This window comes from Muntiacus reevesi, chromosome 2 (assembly GCF_963930625.1).
Source record: "Muntiacus reevesi chromosome 2, mMunRee1.1, whole genome shotgun sequence".
In the NCBI taxonomy this organism is placed as follows: Eukaryota; Metazoa; Chordata; class Mammalia; order Artiodactyla; family Cervidae; genus Muntiacus; species Muntiacus reevesi.
This window is the reverse complement of record NC_089250.1, coordinates 278,131,032-278,151,683: the sequence shown is the minus strand read 5'-3', so window position 1 is coordinate 278,151,683 and position 20,652 is coordinate 278,131,032. Positions and strand designations below refer to the sequence as shown.

Sequence of the window (20,652 nt, the reverse complement as noted above, 5' to 3'; positions counted from 1 at the left end):
CACCTGGCCGCCAGGTGGCCCGGAGGCAGCGCCCGCTCCTTCCCGGAAACTTCAGGGCCGCTGCTGGCAGGCCTCCTGGGAGCCGGGGCCCACGGAGGCCCGGGCGGTGACACCTCGCGGCGGGATGCTGGAGGTATGCGGCCCCCCCACCCTGGCTGACCGTCCACAGACATCCCACAGTCTCCGCGTGACACTTTATTGGGAAAGATTTACACATTCTGACCCTGTCCCAGGCCCGAGGCTGACAGGAGGCTACAGGAGCGCGGGGACCCTTGGCTGGCTCAGATGGAGCCCAGGAAGGCCAGGACGTCCGCACCGCGGCTTCTCCCTTCCAAGAGGGTCACACTCCGTGCGGGTCTACCGAGAGGACGTGGAGCGAAAGCGGCCAGAAAGCGCCCACCTCCCCCCACCCGATTCCCGGACCCGCCCTGAGGCTCCGACCCCCACACCGTGCAGCCGTCTGCCCAAGAAGCCCTGTGGCCCGTCGGCCCCGGTGGGGCGGGAGACAGCTCTCTGAACAGCAGGCCCTGGGCAGGGACAACGGAGACTCTCTCTGGGCATTTATCTTGATTTTTACGGGAGGGAAAACTGATCACCGGGGCGGGGGTGGTGGCAGCCAGGGAAGCAGGCGCGCCCCCGCCTTGGTCTGCCAGGCAGGCCGCTGAGCCGGGGAATCCTCTCCAGGCCCCTGGCCAAATTCCAATCTCTTCCTGGGAAGGGCGGCGGCAGCCTGGCTCACGGGATTCCCAGACCAAAGCGCCGGGGCCGGACGAGCGGCAGAGGGCGTGTGGCGAGGGCTCACTCTTCCCGGAGCTTTCCCGAGGCCGGGCTGGGGGCCGGGGCCGCCGACTTCCGCCGCCCGGGGCCGCCGCGGCCCAGGGCCAGCCCCAGCGCCAGGGCCGCCAGGGCCAGGACGTGCACGCAGAAGTAGACCGAGGCCCAGTAGCGGAGGGTGTCGCGCAGCGACAGCAGCACGAAGCCCATGCACATGTAGTCGTAGGCCCGCATCTTCAGGAACCAGTGCACCCAGTCCCAGGCCTTCTGGCCCCGGGGACCCAGCCGCCACCGAAGGGCCGACTCCAGCTGGCCCTCGGCTGCCAGGCACAGCGGGATGGTGAGGAAGCTCAGGTAGTAACCAGGATGCAGGCCGTGCCAGTAGGCGCTCAATAGCATGGTCCACGCACTCCTGCGGGGGGGCGGAGGGGGGGACGGGAATCAGGGCCTGGGGTGCAGAGCCCGGCCTCCCCCCTCAGACCCGGGGGTCCAGACGCCACGCCCCTCCTCAGACCCGGGGGTCCAGGCCCCCCACCCCTCCTCCAGACCCGGGGGTCCAGACCCCCGCCCCTCCTCCCTCAGACCCAAGACTTCCAGATCCTCAGCCCTTTCTCCCTGAAACCCAGGGGTGCAGACCCCCAGCCTCTCCTCCCTCAGATTTAGGGGTCCAGGCCCCAGCCTCCTCCCTCAGAACTAGGAGTCTCTACTGTCTTCTCAGCAACCCCCTCCCAACACTCTTCCCTCAGGACCTAGGAATCAAGTCCCAGCCACTTCCTCTCTAAGGATTTGAGGATCCAGGAGTATAATTACTGATCCACGAAGACTCAGACATTTCCAGCCACGGTCCCTTCTCCTTATTGATTCCAAAAATGCTAGCCCTTGAAGACCCACAGATTCAGGCTCCAACCCCCACTTCCACGGGGTGCCCACAAATCACAGCAGGGTCGGCCAAGGACTGTGGTCTGAGTTCCTGCCCACGGGCACCAAGGTTTGCCTCTGGCATGTCTGGGTGCTTAAAGTACAAATATGACCCCATGCTGGGGAAGACTGAAGGCAGGAGGAGAAGGGGGCGGCAGAGAACGAGATGGTTGGATGGCATCACCGACTCGATGGACATGGGTTTGAGAAAGCTCCAGGAGATAGTGAAGGACAGAGAAGCCTGATGTGCCGCAGTCCATGGGATGGCAAAGAATCGGACACGACTTAGTGACTGAATAACAACAAAAAACTCAGTGAAGGGAACTGTGTGGGGGTAGGTGGGGGAGGGCGCAATGTCCATAAAAAGGCTAAATTCTCCCTGTTGTTGACAGGGGAGATGTTTCCCTCCTTTTCTTTCCTTAGGCCAGTTCCTTGAATTAAAAAAAAAAAAAAATCTACTGTTTGAGCATCTTTCCTTTGTTCTTTGGATGCAGATATCAATCTCTGAAAAGGTGAAAGAGGCCTCGAGAAATTGTTACTGTCCAGGAATGTTTTCCTTGAGGGCCTGGGAGCCATTTCCCTGCAGCTGTGGGGCTTTATCCCACTGGTGACAGAGATAGGAGGTTTGTTGATAAAGACCCTTAACTAGCACAGGTGGCAAAGAAATTGCCAGGTGAACTTCAGATGAACCTGGAAGCAGGCACAGTGCTGTGTCTCTTGAGAACATGCTATGTAAAGGGCTGTAAGTGGCAGTGGATAGTAAAAAAAGAGAGGTTTCTAGACAACTAATAAGGACCACGGGTTTCCTTGATGGCTCAGATGCTAAAGAATCTGCCTGCAGTGTGGGAGACCTGGGTTTGACCCCTGAGTCAGGAAGATGCCCTGGAGAAGGGAATGGCTGCCCACTCCAGTATTCTTCTGGCTTCCCTGGTGGTTCAGCTGGTGAATAAATTCAAGAGACCAGAGTTCAGTTCCTAGGTGGGGAAGATCCCCCTGGAGAAGGGAATTGGCAACCCACTCCAGTATTCTCGCCTAGAGAATTCCATGGCCAGACCATGGGGTTGCAAAGAGTCAGACATGACTGAGTGACGAACACTTTCCCTTTCAGTAAGGACCTACAGTATATCACAGGGAACTCTGCTCAATACTTTGTGATGACCTGTATGGGAAAAGAAACCAAAAAAGAATGGATACGTGTATATGTATATAACTGATTCACTCTGCTGTACCCCTGAAACGAACACAACTCTACTCCAACTTAAAAATAAAATGGATGAACTTTTTTTTTTAAAAGGGTGAGATTTCTTTCCATCCTGATACTTCTCAGCAAGAGGTTACTTGTGCTGTGCATTGAAATCTGGTTTAATGCTCACTCAGGACCAATACTGTTTCCTTTCTCTTTTACCTCTGGCGGAGAGACGATGCTGTGCGCTGCCAGAACTGACAGGACTTTACAGGAGGACGCACGTGACTGTGAGCCCAGCATCTCCAACTCCGTGTGTGCACAGCCAGCTCTTGGCCCCTCCCTCAGCTACTGTCTCTCCCGGTTTCTCCGCCGCCCTCCCCCATGCAGTGAACACTCTCCTGAGAATCTTCTAGCCTCCCAATTCCATCCTCTCTTGAACCCACTCCAATCTTGCTTTCACTTCACCTTGCAAGGATGCGGGGGACTTCCTCCCACCATGCCCCCCCCCCCCACCCAGGGTCACACTTGCCCTCGCCCCCAGGAGCTCCTGGCACGGGCAGACACACCCTCCCTCCTACACACCCTCCCTCCTGCCCCTCCTCCTTGACACCCTTGCTCGTTTGAAGGGAACGAAGGACCCTTTGCCATTGTCCTATCTCCCTGGCTGCGTCTGCACCGGTCCCTCCTCTGGCCCCCAGTCTACACCAGGGCCCCTCATTGTTGGTGCTACAGACATCTGGGGCTGGGTCATTCCTCAGGATGGGTGGGGGTGGGCGTTTAGGCCTCCGCCTACTTATGATAAAGCATCTCCAGACACGCCAAATGCCCCTGGGGGTGCAGCACAGTTGCCCACCCCCCCACCCCCCATTGAGAGTGTCCCGGAGCTTCCCTGGTGATTCTGACGGTAAAGAATTCACCTGCAATGCAGGAGACCTGGGTTCAATTCCTGGGTCGGGAAGATGCCCTGGAGAAGGGAATGGCAACCCACTCCAGTATTCTTGCCTGGAGAATCCCATAGACAGAGGAGCCTGGCGGGCTACAGTCCACAGGGTCAGAGAGAGTCAGATACCAGTGAGCAGCTCAGACATTGAAAATCCCTGGTCTAAATGTGGGTCCACTCTGTGCTTTGACCCCAGAGCTTTAAGCACCATCCACAGCTGACGATGCTCACGGGTCCACTTACACCAACCTCTCCCTAACACACCAGAATCACACAACTCGGTGTCTATCCAATCATCCCGACTGGAAATCCAACCGTTACCTCAAACTCAACGAGACTAAACCCAAGTCTGGCTTCCTTGGCCTGCCGGCTTCTGAAACCTCCTCCTGCGCAGACTTCCTCTCCTTCATCACCCACGCCCACCACCTGGGCACCCCGCTGCATTTCCTCTCACGACCCCCATCCAGGTGGGGGCCGAGCCCTGACTTCACCTCTCCAGTTCATCCACTTCTAGGCCACCGGTCCCTACTCTAGGCCACCATCAGTGCCCACCGGGCCAGTCCCTGCCTCACCTCCTGCTCCCCTCCCCACCTTTATTCCATTCCCCATACAAAGTCAGAGCGGGTCTTTAAATCCAAACTAGACAGCACACCCAGGCAGGTCTAGCTCCAGGGGTGCCGGGATTAACTGCTTCATCACGAGGACGCGTTATGGTGTATCCTGACCTCTCCTGGAGTCGAGGGGAAGACGGAAGGATACTCGGCAGGTGGCCTGACCTCTCTGAGGCTAGATCTTTTCATCTTTAAGATTTCCTACTTCCTAAATTTGTCAGTTTATCTTATGTTTACAGAAAGTCTCCACTCAGGAATTACCAGGTGAGTGAAGGATAGTAAAAGCTGCTCAGGCCTCACAGTAAGTGCATTTAACACTTTCTCTCACTTATTCCTCGCGTCAACCTATGACACAGGTTAACAGCATTACTCCCATTTAAGAGTTGGGGACACTGGGTCGTGGGGAGGGAAAAATTGGGAGTTTCAGGTTAACATACACACACTATATAAAATACATAACCAACCAGGACTTAATGTATTGGTTACTGTGTATAGGGAATTCTACTCAATACTCTGTAATAACTTATAAGGGAAAATAATCTGAAAAAGAATAGATCGGAACTCCCTGGCAGTCCAGTGGTTAGGACTCTGCCCTTTCACTGCTGGGGTGGGTTCAGATCCTGGTTGGGGAACTAAGATCCTGCAGGTTGCAAAGCACAGCGGGAAAAAGCAAAAAGAAAAAAAGAAAAAGAAAAGAAAAATTTAAATAAATAAATAAATATATATATAAAACTAAATCACTTTGCTGTGATCCGAAACGAATACAACATTGTAAATAAACTATACTTCAATTAAAAAAAAAACTAGAAAAAGAAAAGCATGTAGGGCAATTTTTTGAGAGAAAAAAAAGAGGTGAGGGAACAGAGGTCAACCACCTGCCTAACGTTTCTTAGGCACGGGCAGCGTGACGATTCCGGAAGGTCTAGCCGTCGAGGCCAGCGGACTCTGCACACTGCGGCTGCGCCACGCGGCCGGCGTGCCAGAAGCAGAAGCGGAGGCCAGGGAAAGAGGAACGAGCTTACCCCGGCAGCGCAGTCCGAGCCGCAGCCGGAGGCCAGGGAACTACAGCTCCCGTGGCGCTCAGGGCGGAGGCCCGCGGGGAGCCGCAGGGCGCCCCGGGGCAGCGGGGAGGTGTGGCTGGTGCCGCCCCGCGCCGGGCTCACCTGAGGACGTAGGAGCGGGCGGGCGCGCTCTTGTAGACGTACTGCGCCAGCCACCACTGCACCGTCATGTTCCAGTGGCGCATGCCGTCGCGCACGCTCACGCAGAAGTCCGTGCCGTAGCAGTCGATGTTGCGGATGGTCTCATAGTCGTACTCCACGGACGCCGCCGTCTCCGGACTGGGGGAGGGGTGGAGGACGAGGGTGGGGACAGACATGCAGCTCAGCCGGGCCCCCTCCCGACGCGGGCTCCTGTCCCAGCCCCGGACGCTAAGCAGGGGAGTCTGGCCAGGCAACAGCTCCCAGGCTGTCGCATTTGCTAGGGCAACAGGGGAGGGGGGGTCCAGAGGGTGCATTTTTGGGGGGTGGGGTGGGACGTGCACAGATCCACAGCAATAGGATTCTCCTTCTCTTAGGAAGGGGGCCTGCAACAGCCAGAAAAGTCTGCAAGCGTGACGGTTGCTAAGCTATGAGTCCTTAGCAACCTGACCTGCCAATGGTCTCAGATGCTAGGGTAAGGCCGTTCCTTAGCAACCAAGTTCAGCACATCCAGAGAAGCCTCCAAGTAGTCCTTTCTAAATTCCTCGGACCCTTCCGTGGTTGGGGAAACAGCAGCCCTAACAGCGAGGTGGTCCATGGTTGCTAGGGAGATGTTCTAGGCCCGCCTGTCACCTAGATGGTCTCTGTTGCTAGGGAAAGGGCATTTCTTAGCAACAAGCCTAGGATGTTTAAAAAAAGCGTCCTGAAGAGGCCTTTGCTGGCTATCAGTCTGTAGGACTGTTCTAGAAGGATCAGCTCCAGCAATACAGCGGTTCTGGGGTCACCAGGGCCAACGCTCAGAGCAGTGGGGGATTATCACTGAGCTGCCTGAACCACTGGCTGCTTCTGATAACGGAAGCGGGGCTTCCATTAAGAGCAGGGCCCAGAAGGTTTAGAAAAGCTTTCAGCTCCTGCTTGACGTCTTCTGCGGGATACCCGCTAGCAACTGGAGGCCTGCCTTTGGTTACTCTGGCAGAAGGAGGAAATGTTGCCTGGGGGCGCCACTTCCCCAACAAGGGAATGGCTGTTGTGACTACGAGGGGATGGCCCAACCCTAGTAAGGAGTCACTCAAAATTTACATCAAGGGGCTGCTTTTCCAGCCCCAGCCTGAATGCCAGAGGACAGCTGCAGGCAACCGAGGGCGGGCCCACTCCTGGCTGCCAGGGCGCCACTTCCCCAGCAACACAGGAGCTACATATCCTTAGCAACAAGCGAGTCCTGGCTACTAGCAGTGTGCTCCGCCTCGTGGTGAAGGGACTAGGCTAGTAGCTTCGCCAGCAACAAGCTTAATCCACAGTTACTGGGGCTTCTGGTGGTTACTAAGAATGGTGTCCGCTGCCACCACCGCCCCCCCACCCCCAGGCCAGAGGACAGCATGGTGGAGAATGCCATTTCTGGGACTTCCCAGGTGGGTAAGGATCTGCCTGCTAATGCAGGGGGCTGACACGGGTTCCATCGCTGGTCTAGGAAGACCCCACATGTCCTGGAGCAGCTGAGGTGGTGGGCAACAGCTCCTGAGCCTGCGCTCCGCAAGGAGAGAAGCCACGGGAAGGAGAACCTTGCCTCCCAGACGAAGAGTAGCCCCCGCTCGCCCCAACCAGAGAAAGCCTGCGCCCAGCAGCCAGAAATAAATAAAGCGAATGCCATTTAAACGTTATGCGATGATGCCTCAGGGGGAGGGCCTGCTTGCTCCCAGCAAAGAAGGAGGCAGTTTAGGGGACGCCGTTCCCATAGCAACAAAGGCAAGAAGGGGCAGTTCTGTTGCTAGGGAATGGTTTCCCTAGCAACAAGGGGCTGCTCCTCACTGCCCAGCGATGGCATCCTGAGCAACCAGGAACAACCAGGTTACCGGGCTGACACTTCCATGGCAACAGAGGGGCAGCAGGGTGGTTGCTAGAATACACCTTCCTTTTCCTAGCAACAGAGAGCAATTCTCTACCCCAGGGGCTGACAAGCACACAACAGGGGGCGATCTGTAGGTTTCAGGAATTTTCCGAGGACAGGGGAGGCGGGCTGTGCTGGCCAAGGGTGACACTGTTGACAACCGGTGGGAGACCAGCCCCCCCCCTCCCGCCGCTGCTCCCCACTCTCCTCCCTGCTAGGGGCAGGGCCAGCCCTCGGTGATGGGGCCGGCCGGGTCTTGGGACACCTCCCTCCCGCCGCCTGACCTGCTGGGGGGTGGGCATTGGAGGGTGGGGCCGCCCCCGGCCCGGGCTTTGGCGGCCACGGGGTAGGCCCCGAAGCCGGCGGCAATGCAGCCGCACTCGGCGGCAATCCAGGCCACGTAGAAGCGCATGCGGAAGGCGAAGAATACGGGGATCATGTAGAAGAGGCGGGCGGCCAGCGGGCGGGCGTAGAAGGCGTCCTCGCGCACGGCCTCCAGCGGGAAGAGGTGTGATGAGAGCAGGAAGAGCAGGCCGAAGAGCGGGGCCGGCCAGGCGCGGCGCAGTAGGGGCCGCAGGCTGGGCACGGCCCCCGGGAAGGGCTGCTCCAGCCAGTCCAGGTAGGTGCGGTAGCGGAAGAACGGGCCTGTGGCGGGAGGGCGGGCCGCGGTCAGGCGCATGTGCGCGTGGGGATGGCGGGCAGAGCGCCGGTCTAGGGGCGGGGGAGATGGGCCAGGGACCAGGGAGCCCGGGGGAACCAGGGAGGGAGGAGAGCGGAGAGCAAGGGAGCGCGGACAAAGGGGAGACAGGGGACCCGGCGGGAAAGAGGAACAGACACTTAGGGAGCGTCTCGGACAGAGGAGTCCGAGAACCAGGGGGTCCCGGCACACTTGGAGGGAGGCGGGCAGGGGCCCTGGGGGCCAGGGAGAACAGGAGGCGCACCAGCGCATCCCTTGAGGAAGACGGGCCTGAGAAGAAATCAGAGGGTGTCAGGGGCAAGACCCCGGGGGGATCTGACCAGGGCTTTGGCTTTGGCTTTATATATATATATGTATATTTTTGGATAACTTGTGGTTTATCCACTCAATGGAATACTATCCAGCCATGAAAACAAACCAGGTACAAGTCCATGCAGCAAGTCCTGCATACCATTGAGCAAGTAAGCCAGTACAGAAGAATACATACTGTATTTGATTCTATTCACATAATGTCCCCAAGCAGACAACACTAACCTATGCTCTTACTAGTCCAGAGAGTGGTTGCTCTCGGGCGGCAGCAACTAGAAGGGAGCAGGAGGGACCAGTGGTGTGCTGGGAAGATTACCTGATGGGATGCTGACTGTAAGCATGGTTTCCGTTTCTGTAAAACCACCAACTTGTTTGTATTTGTTGAGCATGCATGTGTATGCACTCAGTCACATCTAACTCTCGGCGAACCCATGGACTGTAGCCTGCCAGGCTCCTCTGTCCGTGGGATTTCCGAGGAAAGAGTACTGGCATGGGTAGCCATTTCCTTCTCCAAGGACTCTGGGGTTTTTTTCTCAGCGCTAGGGTAACCACTGAAGGCCTCTCCCACCAGGGAAGGGCTAGATTATTATTTTGCTTTTTCAGGAGACCCCTCAGTCACTGAGCGGGGAGGGGCTGCAGAGGGAAAAGAGGGGACTGCTACACTTTAGATAAAATGATGGCTTGGCCTGGGGAGGGAGCAGAGGGCTTTAACAGAAGTGCTGAAAGTCTAACAGAGGCCCACACGCTGTATGATTCCATTTATAGATGTTCAGGGTAGGCAAACACAGAGAGAGAAAGTCAGTTAGTGCTTCCAGGGAATGGAGGCAGCTGGAGGCTGGGCAGACGATGGTAAAGGGTGCAGGGGTTCTTTCTGAGGTGACGAAATTGCACAGTAGTCATGTTGCAAAACTCTGTGAAAGTGAAGTCACTCAGTTGTGTCCGACTCTTTGCGACCCCATGGACTGTAGCCTACCAGGCTCCTCCGTCCATGGGATTTTCCAGGCAAGAACACTGGAGTGGGTTGCCATTTCTTTCTCCATAGAGAGACTCAAACCCAGCAAACTGGATGTGGTTGTGAATGGGTGAATATGGTAATCACAGCTCGATACAGTTGTTACAGACGTCAAAACCTTCTACGAGGTCAACGGTAATGAAAAATACGTCCTGAAACTAAAAATGGGATCATACGCTGTGAATCCTTGTGGCCTGGGCGGCAGACACATTAGGGTGACATCCATCTTTCTCCTTAATCTCCTGTGTGCTCCCAGTAAGTTACAAGGAATCACTGAGGCTGAGAACAATCTGTGTCTACTCTGGAGGGGCCCTGGGGCCAGTGGGAGAGGGAGACATGGACTGGGGCTCAGAGGCTCACGCTCAGAGCAGCAGAGGCTGGAACGGGGGCCGGGGGCGGGGGGCAGGAACACAGGACAGACAGCAGAGTCCGGGCAGAGGCAGGCCCGGGGCGGGCACGCTCACCTGTCATGATTCCCACGTAGCAGTAGCTGTAGCTGAGGGTCTCCATCAGCGAGGGCACGTCCGGCAGCAGCCCCAAGGGGGGCCCCTTGCTGAAGCCCGAGGCCATTTCCTTCCTCTGGGCCACGTGCAGGTCCTGAACTTCACTGGCCAGACTCACCAGCTGGGAGGAAGGGGCGTGCGGAGGACAGCTCAGACCCCGGCCTCCTCACACAGACCTCCCGTTCACGACCGTGCTGGGCGGCCCCGTGGGGCTGGATGCCAAGGCGCTACTCCTCGGGCGCTCTGAGCATCTAATGACGAGTAAGGGCTCCCTCCTGGGCCCTTCTGTCTTTTTTTCTCTAAGTTCCATCTTTCCATGTTCCCCCGCAGTTCATGGCTTTAGGTACCACCCATGCTGTACCGTGGTGGGACTTCTCCAAGCTCCAAGCCTGTCCACCAAGCTGCCTCCAGGGAATTCCCCGGGGGTCCAGGGGTTAGGACCTGTAGCTTTCACTACCAGGGCCCGGGCTTGATGATGCTTGCTTGGGAAACAAGATCCCACAAGCCATGTGGCATGGCCAAAATAAATTAAAAAAAAAAGCAGCTGCCTCTTGTCATTAATACATGGATGGATGACTTCCGGGCACCTCGAATTTAACACATCCCAAGTGTAAAACGGCTTTAGCCATTCCCCGAAGTGGGTGTTCATCTGGTCTCTCCCCTCGTCAAATGCCAGTCCTTGGGATTCTCCAGGCCAGAATGCTGGAGTGGGTAGCCTTTCCCTTCCCCAGGGGATCTTCCCAACCCAGGGATCGAACCCAGGTCTCCCACATTGCAGGCGGATTGTTTACCAGCTGAGCCACGGGGGAAGCCCCACCAAACGCCAATCAGCATCCAATAAACTGCTTAGACTGGAAACCTTCCTCGCTCCCCAGGTCGAGTCCCTGAAGTCTCTGAGTCTGTCCCTTTCGCTTTGCCTCCACCACTGGGCTGAGTAGGCTGAGCCTGGCCCCCCAGCCTGCTCTCTAGCCTTCTGCACACAGACCCCAGGCTGCCCCGACATGTGTCTTCCAGCTTCAGCCGGGGTTCAGCTGGCAGAAGGCGAAGGCACGCAGGAGTGAACCTTGGGTTTGTATTCCCGTGTTTTTAATCCCTTTATTGATAAGACCGCCTGGGGCCTGGCCGTGACCCTTGACCGACCTTCTCGAATCTACCCAAGTCCTTTTCCTTCCGGGCTCCCTCCTCTCGGCCCCTTGGGCCCAGGACCCTTCCTCATCCCGACCTGGCCGAGGTAAACATCAACAAAAACTCGCCCCAGGTTATCCTACATGCCAGGCCTCCTGGTGGGGCCCTGATTAGCTGCCCCAGGCCTGTCTCAAGCTGCCAGTTTGTCAGTTGGACTTAGATAAAGGAGTCCCAGGTCACCTCACCTTACCCTTCCTGCTGCAGTTTTTTCAGCCGTCTGGAGGAGGTATTTTTAAACCTGTAAACCTGTTCACAGGTTTTCAGAAAAACCTCTTGTAGTGGCTCTTGGGCCCCCACAGGAAGAAGTCGGAACTCCTCACTGGGGCCAGCCAGGCCCTGCCCGGCTTGGCCCGCGCTGCAGTCTCCCCTTGATGGACAGTCCATGTGGCTGGCACACGGCTGGCGGCACGCGGCCGGCTCCCTTCCAAGCATGCTGCTCCCTGCGTCCCGAGAGGCTCTGGTTTCCTCCAAGTCCTGACCCACTCCTGCCCACCCTTCAGCTCCCGCCCAGGAATACGGAATGCTGGAAGAACCCTGCCGCCACTGCCGCCTGACCCTTCCGATCACTGAGAGGATGCACCTGGGAGGAGCGCGAGACCGCTTCTCCCTCGGTGGGGCCTGCAGACCTGTTTTCTCTCATCTTCCCAGGTCATGGGAAGCCAGAAGTGGTGTTCTGCTTTTGTGCCCTCAGCTCAGTGCTCTCCGCCCAAAGCTGTTTTTTCTTTTTTCTCCTTTGCAACGTGGCTTGCTACAAAGATGCACTTTAGCCCAGCCACCCACTGACACCCACAGTTATATAGCTTTGGGTACTTTTTTTACTCTGAGCTGAGAGGTGAAGTCCTGCCCTCAGCGGAGTGCGTGGGAGAGACCGACCCGCCTCCTCTGCCTCCCCAGGGAGGAGAAGGTAAAGCTGGGCTGGTTCACTGGGCACCCAGGGAGGGCTGGGGGTGTGGGGGTAGCCTGACCTTCAGCGTCAGCAGCAGTTGGACGGCGTTGGTGAAGGGCGTGGGAGTGGGCAGGCCCAGCAGGCTGAGCGCACGGAAGAAAAGCAGGTAGGAGAAGGTCCAGGCGAGGGCCAGGGCGTGGCAGGAGCTGAGACAAGACAGGAGGTCTGTTGCGCTGGGTGCCAGAGGTCTTGCCTCTGTCCCCCCTGGATTCCAGCTGCAGATCCCACCCCCCTCCACCCACCTTCAGAGACAGGAGAGGGGGTTGTATGGAATGAACATGACTGAAAGAGCTGCAGAGAAGCGCACAGCAACAGAGAACAAGGAGGAGATGGAGAGAGAGGCTGTGGGGTGAAGACCCTTCACGTCTCCATTTGTTTCTGGGAGGGAGGGAGAGAAGGGAGGGAGAACGAGAGAGAATACCAAGGCCAGCAGACCAGTAATGCCCTCCTCTCTCCTGAATCCATGACATGGACGTCAAGGGCCAGGCCAAACACACAGGGATGAGACCCAGAAAAAGGCAGGAGAGGAGGAACAGACCAGACCCATGACACAGAGAATCTCGAGGCACACAAGAGACATCCAGAGACCGAGGCGGAAACAGAGAAAGACCCCAAGAGGAAACAGGTTGCATCCTCCACCCGCTCTGTGCTCCCCCTCCTCCTCCCACCAAATCCTCACCAGGGCTGGGCCTGAATGAGCGCCCAGGTCCCAAGGATGGTGACCAGAGAATGCAAAGTGTGGGGGCCACAGGTGAACAAGGTGAGTCCCAGGCCCACGGCTGCCGCACCCCATCTCTTCAGCCCAGGTCCTGCAGGGAGAAGGCACAGCATCAGTGTAGAACTTTCCACGGGGTCCCCCATTCTGCCCGCCCCCCTTATTTTCCGCTGAGGAGGGAACCTGACTCACCAGCTTTCTTAAAGAGGAAGCCGATTGGGATGGAGATAAGAAGAACCACTAGATATGTCCATTCTTCGGGCGACATGTTCTAGGGAAGGGGCAGACGTTCACAGTGAGAACCCAGAAGTCCAGCCGCCAGTCCCTCATTCTTAGAGGATTTAGGAATCTGCCCCCGTCCGAATCCCCAGTTGTCAAAGATCAAGGAGTCCTACCCTCAGCTCCTCTCCTCCGAGAACACAGGAATCCCGACCTCCAGGCCCTTCCTCCTTTGAGGATAGAGGAAGTCACCCCCAGGACCTCTCTTTTGAGAATCCAGGTCCCCCAGATCTCTTCTCCTTTGAGAACTCAGGAATCCAAACCTGGCGGCCCCCTTCTCCGTAGACGATCAAGCAACACCAGCCCCTCTCTTCTTATCCCTGGGCACCCCCCTCCTCCGAAAACACTGCTCTCCAAAGCCCCTGCCGTTCTTCGAGGCGGCCTCAGGAGTCCAGGTCTCCAGCCTCCACCTTTCTCCGAGCTCGGGTTCCTTCTCCTGTCTGAAGCTGGAGAACCGGCCCGCTCCCCAGTACCAGCCCGAGTCCCGGGGCTCATATCACCAAGCGCGGCTCATATCCGCTCTGGGCAAAGCCACAGGCGGTTACGCCACCCGGGAGCTCGACCATGCCACCCCGGAGCTCGGCCGCGCTCCCGGCGCCGCCCCCGCACCCCATCAGTCCGCCGATCCGTAGCGACCCCACACTGTCCAGACCCCTCCCGGTCTCCTGGGCGCCTCCACACCCCGGCCCACCTGGACCCGCGGCTCTGAGCCGCCCGCAGGGCAAGAGGCGGCCGAGCAGTCCTGGCCCGCGGGCTATCGTGGGTCCGGCCACGCCTACCCCGCCCAGCACGCCCCCGCACCCCCTAGCCTCTTTCGGGGGGCCTGCAGAGCTGCGCGGTCCGGGGTCGTGCGCGCAGCGCCTAGCGGTGTCCGGGCTGGGCGGGGAAGGAGCGCGGACGCGGCGCCGAGAGCACTACCCGGCGGCGGGACCCGGCCAGGCTCGGATCTACCCCGCTGCGAGCACGCAAAGGGCGGGGCTTCGGCTCGGGAAGGGGTGGGGCCAGAAGCTTCGGGCTCCGAGGGCGCCGCGGGACCCCGGAAAGAGGCGGGGCCTGGAGCTGAGCTGTCAGAGGGAGGCGGGGCCTCCGCTCCAGGTTCCTTCAGCCAGAATCCGGGGGCGATTTGGAGGCGGGGCCACAAGCTTCGGATTTTTTCGGAGGTGGTCGAGTAGGTTCGGTTGTGGGAGGAGCCAAGAGCTTCGGCCGGAAGTGGGCGGGGCCACAGTCTCGGCTCCCTTCGGAGGTAGTCGGGTAGATGCGACCTTGGGTGGCTCATAGGCGGAGTCTCAGGTTTAGGACCGAGGCAGAACCACGGGCTTTGGCCACACGAAAGAGGCGGGGCCCAGAAGCCCCCCTAGAGGGTGGGGCAAACAGCGTCCGACCTCAAGGGGCGGGCCAGCGTGGCGAGCTGCCGGTTTCCTAGTCCCGGAACCGAGGCGGGAGGTGCGCTTCGAGGGGCGGGCTCGAGGGATTTACACTTTAGGGGGAAGGCAGGGCTTTGGCCCTGCGGGGCGGGCCCCAGCCTTCCCGCTCCGCTGAGGTGGCGGCGTGACGACACCGACGCAGGGGGTCGGCATGGGGGGTGGAGGAAACCCCGCGTGGCGCGCTACGTAGGGGGTGGCTCCGCCGGGACTGCGATCTGGTGTTTACGAGGTGAATAGCTGGTTCCGTCAGAGGACGGTGCCACATTCTGAAGGGAGCGCTCACGAGCGGCCTGAGCCCGCCCGAGCGGAGAACGCACTGGGCTTCCGGCTGTGGGTTCGGTCGTGTGGCGGGAACTCCAACCGGGGAGAGAGCCCGCGGCCGAAGGGGGCGGGGCCTCAGGCTGTGGGCTTGACGTGAGCAGAGGCCGTCCTAACGCCTGACGCCTAGTCTTCGGGAGGGGGCGGGGCCGCGACGGGCTGAGCCGAGGACTTCCGAACGTACGAAGCGGCCGCGCTCGGGCGGGGGCGGGGCTTCGCATTCTGCGAGCTGGACTCAGATCGGGGACCTGGGGCTGGACCTCGAGGGCTCAGAAAGAAGGGTCCCCGAGGAACCCCCAAGGGGGCGTGGCCTCGGGGGGCTTTGGCCTCCGGAGGTCCCGACACCTGACGGGAACACCGGAGGGCGACGCCGGAAAGGACCTTTCGGAGGGGGCGTGGTCCGCCCTACGGCAGGCTTTGCCGCCAGGGGCGGGGGCCCGCGCGGCCAGTCTCGCCCCTGGCCAGAATGTTGACCGCAGGGTCCGAGGCGCCCCGGCGGGGCCCCGGCGCTCCTTTCGGGGCGGGGCCTCGTCTGGGTCAGTCCCGGGGCCTGGCGGGATCGCCCGGGGGCGGAGCTCGGCGCCCAGGGAGCTGGACTGGCGCTCCCGCTCAGCAGGTGGCGAACGCGGCTCGGAGCGAGGCTCCGCCCCACGAGCCTCAGGGGCGGGGCCTCGCCGAGACCCCCAGCTTGGCGGTGGGCACCCTCCCAGCGGCGCGAATTCCGCGGCGAGAGGCGTGCTGCCCGGTGGGTGACTGTTGTGCCCCTGGCTTCCCGCAGGAGGATGCTGGTGGTGGAGGTGGCTAACGGCCGCTCCCTGGTGTGGGGGGCCGAGGCGGTGCAGGCGCTGCGGGAGCGCCTGGGCGTGGGGGGCCGCACGGTGGGCGCCCTGCCCCGCGGGCCCCGCCAGAACTCGCGCCTGGGCCTCCCACTGCTGCTGATGCCTGAGGAGGCGCGACTGCTGGCCGAGATCGGCGCAGTGACCCTAGTCAGCGCCCCGCGCCCGGACCCCCGCCAACACAGCCTGGTAAGTGGGGGCAGGCTAGGGGCGCCCCTCCCGGGGACCTGCGGGAGGAGAGGCTGGGGACGACTGATTCCTGGGTGGGAGGGCTCTGAGAGTCCTGGATTCTGGAATTCTGTGAGAGTAGGATAGTAGGATTCCTGGGTTCACTCCCCGAGGTTTGGAGGGGCCAGAGTTAGGATTTCTAAGGCAGGGCATGTCTGAATCCTGATATTACAGCAAAGTTTACTTCTCAGGCACTGGCGTCCTTCAAGCGCCAGCAAGAGCAGGGTTTCCAGGAGCAAAGCGCTCTGGCAGCTGAGGCCCGAGAGACCCGTCGTCAGGAGCTCCTAGAGAAGATTACAGAGGGCCAGACTGCGAAGAAGCTAAAGCTGGAACAGGAATCAGGGACCAGTGGGAGCCAGGAGGCCGGTGGGAAGCAAGCTGCCAAAGAGAATGAGGCCAGTGCCGGCCAGGCTGCTGGAGAGCATGAGGAAGCTTGTGAAGGTGGGGGTTGGAGTCCACGGACCAGGGGAAAGAGGGAAGAGATCCTTGGGGGATTTTTAGCTGATCCTCCCTGGGGCCTGAGAAAAAAGCCTTGCCCCTTGGATTCATCAGACTCTCTTGGATTCTTCCCCACCAGGCTCCTCTCCCCAGCCAGGGCCTTCAAATGGAGTGGCCCCTTTACCGAGGTCTGCTCTGCTTATCCAGTTGGCCACTGCTCGGCCGCGGCCCATCAAGGCTAGGCCCCTGGACTGGCGTGTCCAGTCCAAAGACTGGCCCCATGCTGGCCGCCCTGCCCACGAGCTTCGCTATAGCATCTACAGAGACCTGTGGGAACGAGGCTTCTTCCTCAGTGCCGCTGGCAAGTTTGGGGGCGACTTCCTGGTCTATCCCGGTGAGTTTGTGTTGGGACCTCTGGTGACATTTTTCTTCACAATCTCACCACGGTCTGCATTTCCCCCCTTTTTTGGTCTCCTTTTCTCAGCCTCTGAAACCATGGAAAAACAGGAAACACTTGGGAACCCAAGCTTTTTTGGAGAGCAGTTTAGTAAATGAACAAAGAGGGAGAAAAAAACTCTCACAGAAGACATATAGAATAAAATGTAAATCATATTTTGTAGTGTTATGTACATTACTATATTTAATAATACATATACATTGCAGATTCTTTACCACTGAGCCACTTGGGAAGCCCTTCCATATCTTGGCTATTGTAAATAATGCTGCAATGTACATAGGGGTGAGTTTATCTTCTTGAATTAGTGTTTTCACTTTTTTTCAGATAAATACCCAGGAGTAGAATTGCTGGAAGACTTGCTCTTTTAGATTTATGTTACCTGTTAGTTTTCTGTATAGTGCCTTACTCAGGGTCCTACTCTACTTGGTCAGATTCATCTAACCTGGGAGCAAAGTATTGTAGCCCCCCTCCCCCCAGCCCATCAAATGAGGCACAGACAGGTTTTTTTTTTTTTTAATAAAGTTTTATTGGAACACAGCTCTGTTTGTTTACATATGGTCAGTGGATGCTATGGTGCTAGATTGGCAGAATTGAGTATTTGCAGCATGGCCCACAAAACTGAAAACATTGACTATCTGGCCCTTTTCAGAAAAATTTGGTTGACTCCTTAATTCTATTTTATTATGCCCTCCTGTTGTAAATCGTTCTCTTCTTTTAGTCTGAGTCACTTCTCATTGAATATTTATGATACGATATACATAATACCCTTTGAGTTCCTCATGGCTTTGACTGACAGTGATATATTCAGTTACTTGTTTTTAAATAAGATATGCATCATGTGTCAACTTGCTCCGCCCCCCAGGCCCAAGGGTGTCTTTTGCAATATTGGTAGTGATGGCTGGATGCATTGAGATCCCCTCCGAGTTGGAGGTCCCAGGGTCTTCCAGTTCTCCACCAGTGGAAACTGCTACCTGCCTCTCTCCTTCACCCAGGCGACCCGCTGCGTTTCCACGCTCACTACATCGCCCAGTGCTGGGCTCCCGGGGACCCCATCCCACTCCAGGACCTGGTTTCGGCTGGCCGCCTGGGCACCAGTGTCAGAAAGACACTGCTGCTTTGCTCCCCGCAGCCCGATGGTAAGGTGGTCTACACGTCCCTGCAGTGGGCCAGCCTGCAGTGAGCTCCAGAGACCTGTGGGCACTCGGCTATGTCCGTGGCAAGACCCTTTCTAGATGGTTCCAAGTTCATCTCTTCATGGGAGGTCCCGCCCAACCTCCTGCCTCTCTTGGCGGTTAGTGTTCGATTCCAGATTTATAAACACTACATCCTCCTTATATCCCTTCCCAATCCAAAGCACTTAGTGGCTGTGTTGTTTTTATAGTTACCAGTTTCCAACCATGAACTTCCTGAGTGTGAAAGCTGATTCATCTCTCTTTTCTACAGGGCTTAGGTCCCAAGAGGTCTCAATAAATTTGTTGAATCAGTGTGGAGTTTGTGGTTTGAATCCTTAAGACAATCCTGGGAGATGTGGGCATTTGCTGCAGGTGTTTGGGCAGATGAAGAAAAGCCTGGGGGAGGGGAAATGACTTGCCCCAGGTCCCACCTCTAGTAAGGAGCAGGTGTGTTAGTCACTGAGTTGTGTCCAACTCTTTGTGACCATGGGCTTCCCTGGTGGATCAAATGGTAAAGAGTATGCCTCCAATGTGGTAGACCTGGGTTTGATCCCTGGGTTGGGAAGATCCCCTGGAGGAGGGCATGGCAACCCACTCCAGTATTCCTGCCTGGAGAATCTCCATGGACAGAAGAGCCTGATGGGCTACAGTCCATGGGGGCACACAGAGTCGGACACGACTGAGAACTAAACGCAGGTTCCTCTGTCCATGGGATTCTCCAGGCAAGAATATTGGAGTGGGAAGCCATTTTCTTCTGCAGGGGATTTTCTGGACCCAGGAATCAAATCCAGGTCTCCTGCATTGCAGTCAGATTCTTTACCATCTGAGCTGGGGTTTAAAACCTGGTCTTTCTGACTCTGAAGTCCCAGCTCTTCCACTGCACTACACTTACTTTGGAAAAGCTTTAAGACATTTCAGATGCATACAAAGGCATAAATAAAAAATAACTCATGAAAAAAAGGGGCAACTGTTGCAGTTTTAAGGAGTAGGGAGAGGAATATCCATGCGGTGGCCTTCCTCTTGGATTGGGTGTTGTTTATCCAGGTGTTGGGAGAATTACTTTTTACACCGTATGTTTATATTCTAGATCCTCCTTTATATGTACGCTGTATTCCACAATTTTTTACAAAAGCTAAAACACATACGTATGAAATATGCACTTGTAAAACAATTTGCAGAGCTGCCTTTCTGCTTAACAAATTAATAGAACATTACCAGTACCAACGTCCAATATTTAAGAAACTTGATTTTTAAAAAAATTTTTATCTATTTATTTGGCTGCACCAGGTCTTAGTTGTGGCATGTGGGATCTAGTTCCCAACCAGGGATAGAACTCGAGACCCCGACAGGTAATAAATGCTGGAGAGGGTGTGGAGAAAAGGGAACCCTCTTACACTATTGGTGGCAATGTAAATTGGTGTAACCACTTGGGAGAACAGTATGGAGGTTCCTTAAAAAACTAAAAATAGAACTACCAAATGACCCAGCAATCACACTACTGGGCATGTATACTGAGAAAACCATACTTTGAAAAGATGCATGCAGCACTATTTACAATAACCAAGACATGGAAGCAACCTAAGTGTCCATCAACAGATGAATGGATAAAGATTTGGTACATATATGCAATGGAATATTACTCAGCCATAAAAAAGAATGAAATATTGCCATTTGCAGCAAAATGAGTGGACCTAGAGATTATCACAGGTAATGATAACTAAATGAAGTCAGGCAATGACAAGTATTATATGGTAATGACTTTTATGTGGAATCTTAAAAAAAATAGATAAAAATGAACTTATTTACAAAACAATCAGACTCACAGACATAGAAAACAAACTTATGGTCACCAAAGGGAACAGTGAGGGGAGGAAAGATAAATTATAAGTTTGGGATTAATATATACACACTACAATATGTAAAGTAGGTAAAAGACAAGAATTTACTAGATAGCACAGGGAACTATAGGGCTTCCCAGGTGTCACTAGGGGCAAAGAACCAGCCTGATAATATAAGGGACAAGAGACATGGGTTTGATCCCTGGGCTGGGAAGATTCCCTGGAGGAGGGCATGGCAACCTACTTCAGTATCTTGTCTGAAGAAAACCATGAACAGAGGGGTCTGGTGGGCTACAGTTCACGGGGTTGCAAAGAGTTGGATACGATTGAAGCAACTTAGTATGCACACCACTGTAGCCTGACTGGCTTCTCTGTCCACTAGCGCCACTGGGAAGCCCAGGATTAAGTAAATTAACATGGGTACAATTCTTTGAACGGGGCCTGATGTATAGTACTTAAGTATTCTAGAATGCCACCTATTACTACTTTTAGTGATAGAAATAATGGGTCACACGAATTAAAACATAAACAACAACAAAAACCCCCCCAAACCGTAAGGTGTTTAGCCCAAAGCCTAGGACATTTAGAGTGCTTGTTAAATATTATCTAACCACGATAAAGTCATTGGTATGAATGGGATTATCCCAGACAGAAAAGCACTAGAGGAAATAATCCTGGGGCTGTCTGAGAGGATATATATATATATATATATATATATATATATATAAACTGTTCCAGGTTTATAGCAAGAGGTTTCAGAACATTTCCTCTGTTCTGGAAAC

General features: G+C 56.2%; 2 protein-coding genes across 5 annotated transcripts; one reads left to right on the top strand and one right to left on the bottom strand.

The window, feature by feature from the left end:
* Positions 1-178: 178 nt before the first annotated feature.
* MBOAT7 (membrane bound O-acyltransferase domain containing 7) lies at positions 179-14,123 on the bottom strand. 2 transcript variants are annotated; one of them, XM_065926851.1, is made up of 8 exons: positions 13,851-14,123; positions 13,073-13,151; positions 12,845-12,974; positions 12,185-12,311; positions 9,996-10,155; positions 7,798-8,158; positions 5,593-5,769; positions 179-1,186 (listed from the first exon to the last, which is right to left on the bottom strand). In XM_065926851.1, exons 2-8 carry the CDS (start codon positions 13,146-13,148, stop codon positions 799-801), a joined length of 1,419 nt encoding a protein of 472 aa, XP_065782923.1. In that variant the 5' UTR covers positions 13,149-13,151; positions 13,851-14,123; the 3' UTR covers positions 179-798. The 2 variants fall into 2 exon arrangements, with proteins under 2 accessions (XP_065782923.1, XP_065782924.1); XM_065926852.1 differs by lacking the exon at positions 13,851-14,123 and adding an exon at positions 13,276-13,814.
* Positions 14,124-14,454: 331 nt separating this feature from the next.
* On the top strand, positions 14,455-18,344 carry TSEN34 (tRNA splicing endonuclease subunit 34). 3 transcript variants are annotated; one of them, XM_065920820.1, is made up of 5 exons: positions 14,455-14,602; positions 15,680-15,926; positions 16,157-16,406; positions 16,543-16,797; positions 17,853-18,344. In XM_065920820.1, exons 2-5 carry the CDS (start codon positions 15,684-15,686, stop codon positions 18,038-18,040), a joined length of 936 nt encoding a protein of 311 aa, XP_065776892.1. In that variant the 5' UTR covers positions 14,455-14,602; positions 15,680-15,683; the 3' UTR covers positions 18,041-18,344. The 3 variants fall into 3 exon arrangements, with proteins under 3 accessions (XP_065776892.1, XP_065776891.1, XP_065776893.1); XM_065920819.1 differs by lacking the exon at positions 14,455-14,602 and adding an exon at positions 14,663-14,812; XM_065920821.1 differs by lacking the exon at positions 14,455-14,602 and adding an exon at positions 15,119-15,437.
* Positions 18,345-20,652: the final 2,308 nt, after the last annotated feature.

Bases quoted from the DNA above. Each gene is read 5' to 3' on its own strand.
- MBOAT7 (XM_065926851.1), bottom strand. From the start codon at position 13,148: ATGTCGCCCGAAGAATGGACATATCTAGTGGTTCTTCTTATCTCCATC. The intron at 12,312-12,844 runs GTGAGGATTTGG...GTCTTGTCTCAG, and splicing joins CTCATTCAGGCCCAGCCCTG to CTCCTGCCACGCCCTGGCCC. The intron at 5,770-7,797 runs GTCAGGCGGCGG...CCCCTCCCCCAG, and splicing joins CAATGCCCACCCCCCAGCAG to TCCGGAGACGGCGGCGTCCG.
- TSEN34 (XM_065920820.1), top strand. From the start codon at position 15,684: ATGCTGGTGGTGGAGGTGGCTAACGGCCGCTCCCTGGTGTGGGGGGCC. The intron at 15,927-16,156 runs GTAAGTGGGGGC...TTTACTTCTCAG, and splicing joins ACCCCCGCCAACACAGCCTG to GCACTGGCGTCCTTCAAGCG. The intron at 16,407-16,542 runs GTGGGGGTTGGA...CTTCCCCACCAG, and splicing joins GCATGAGGAAGCTTGTGAAG to GCTCCTCTCCCCAGCCAGGG.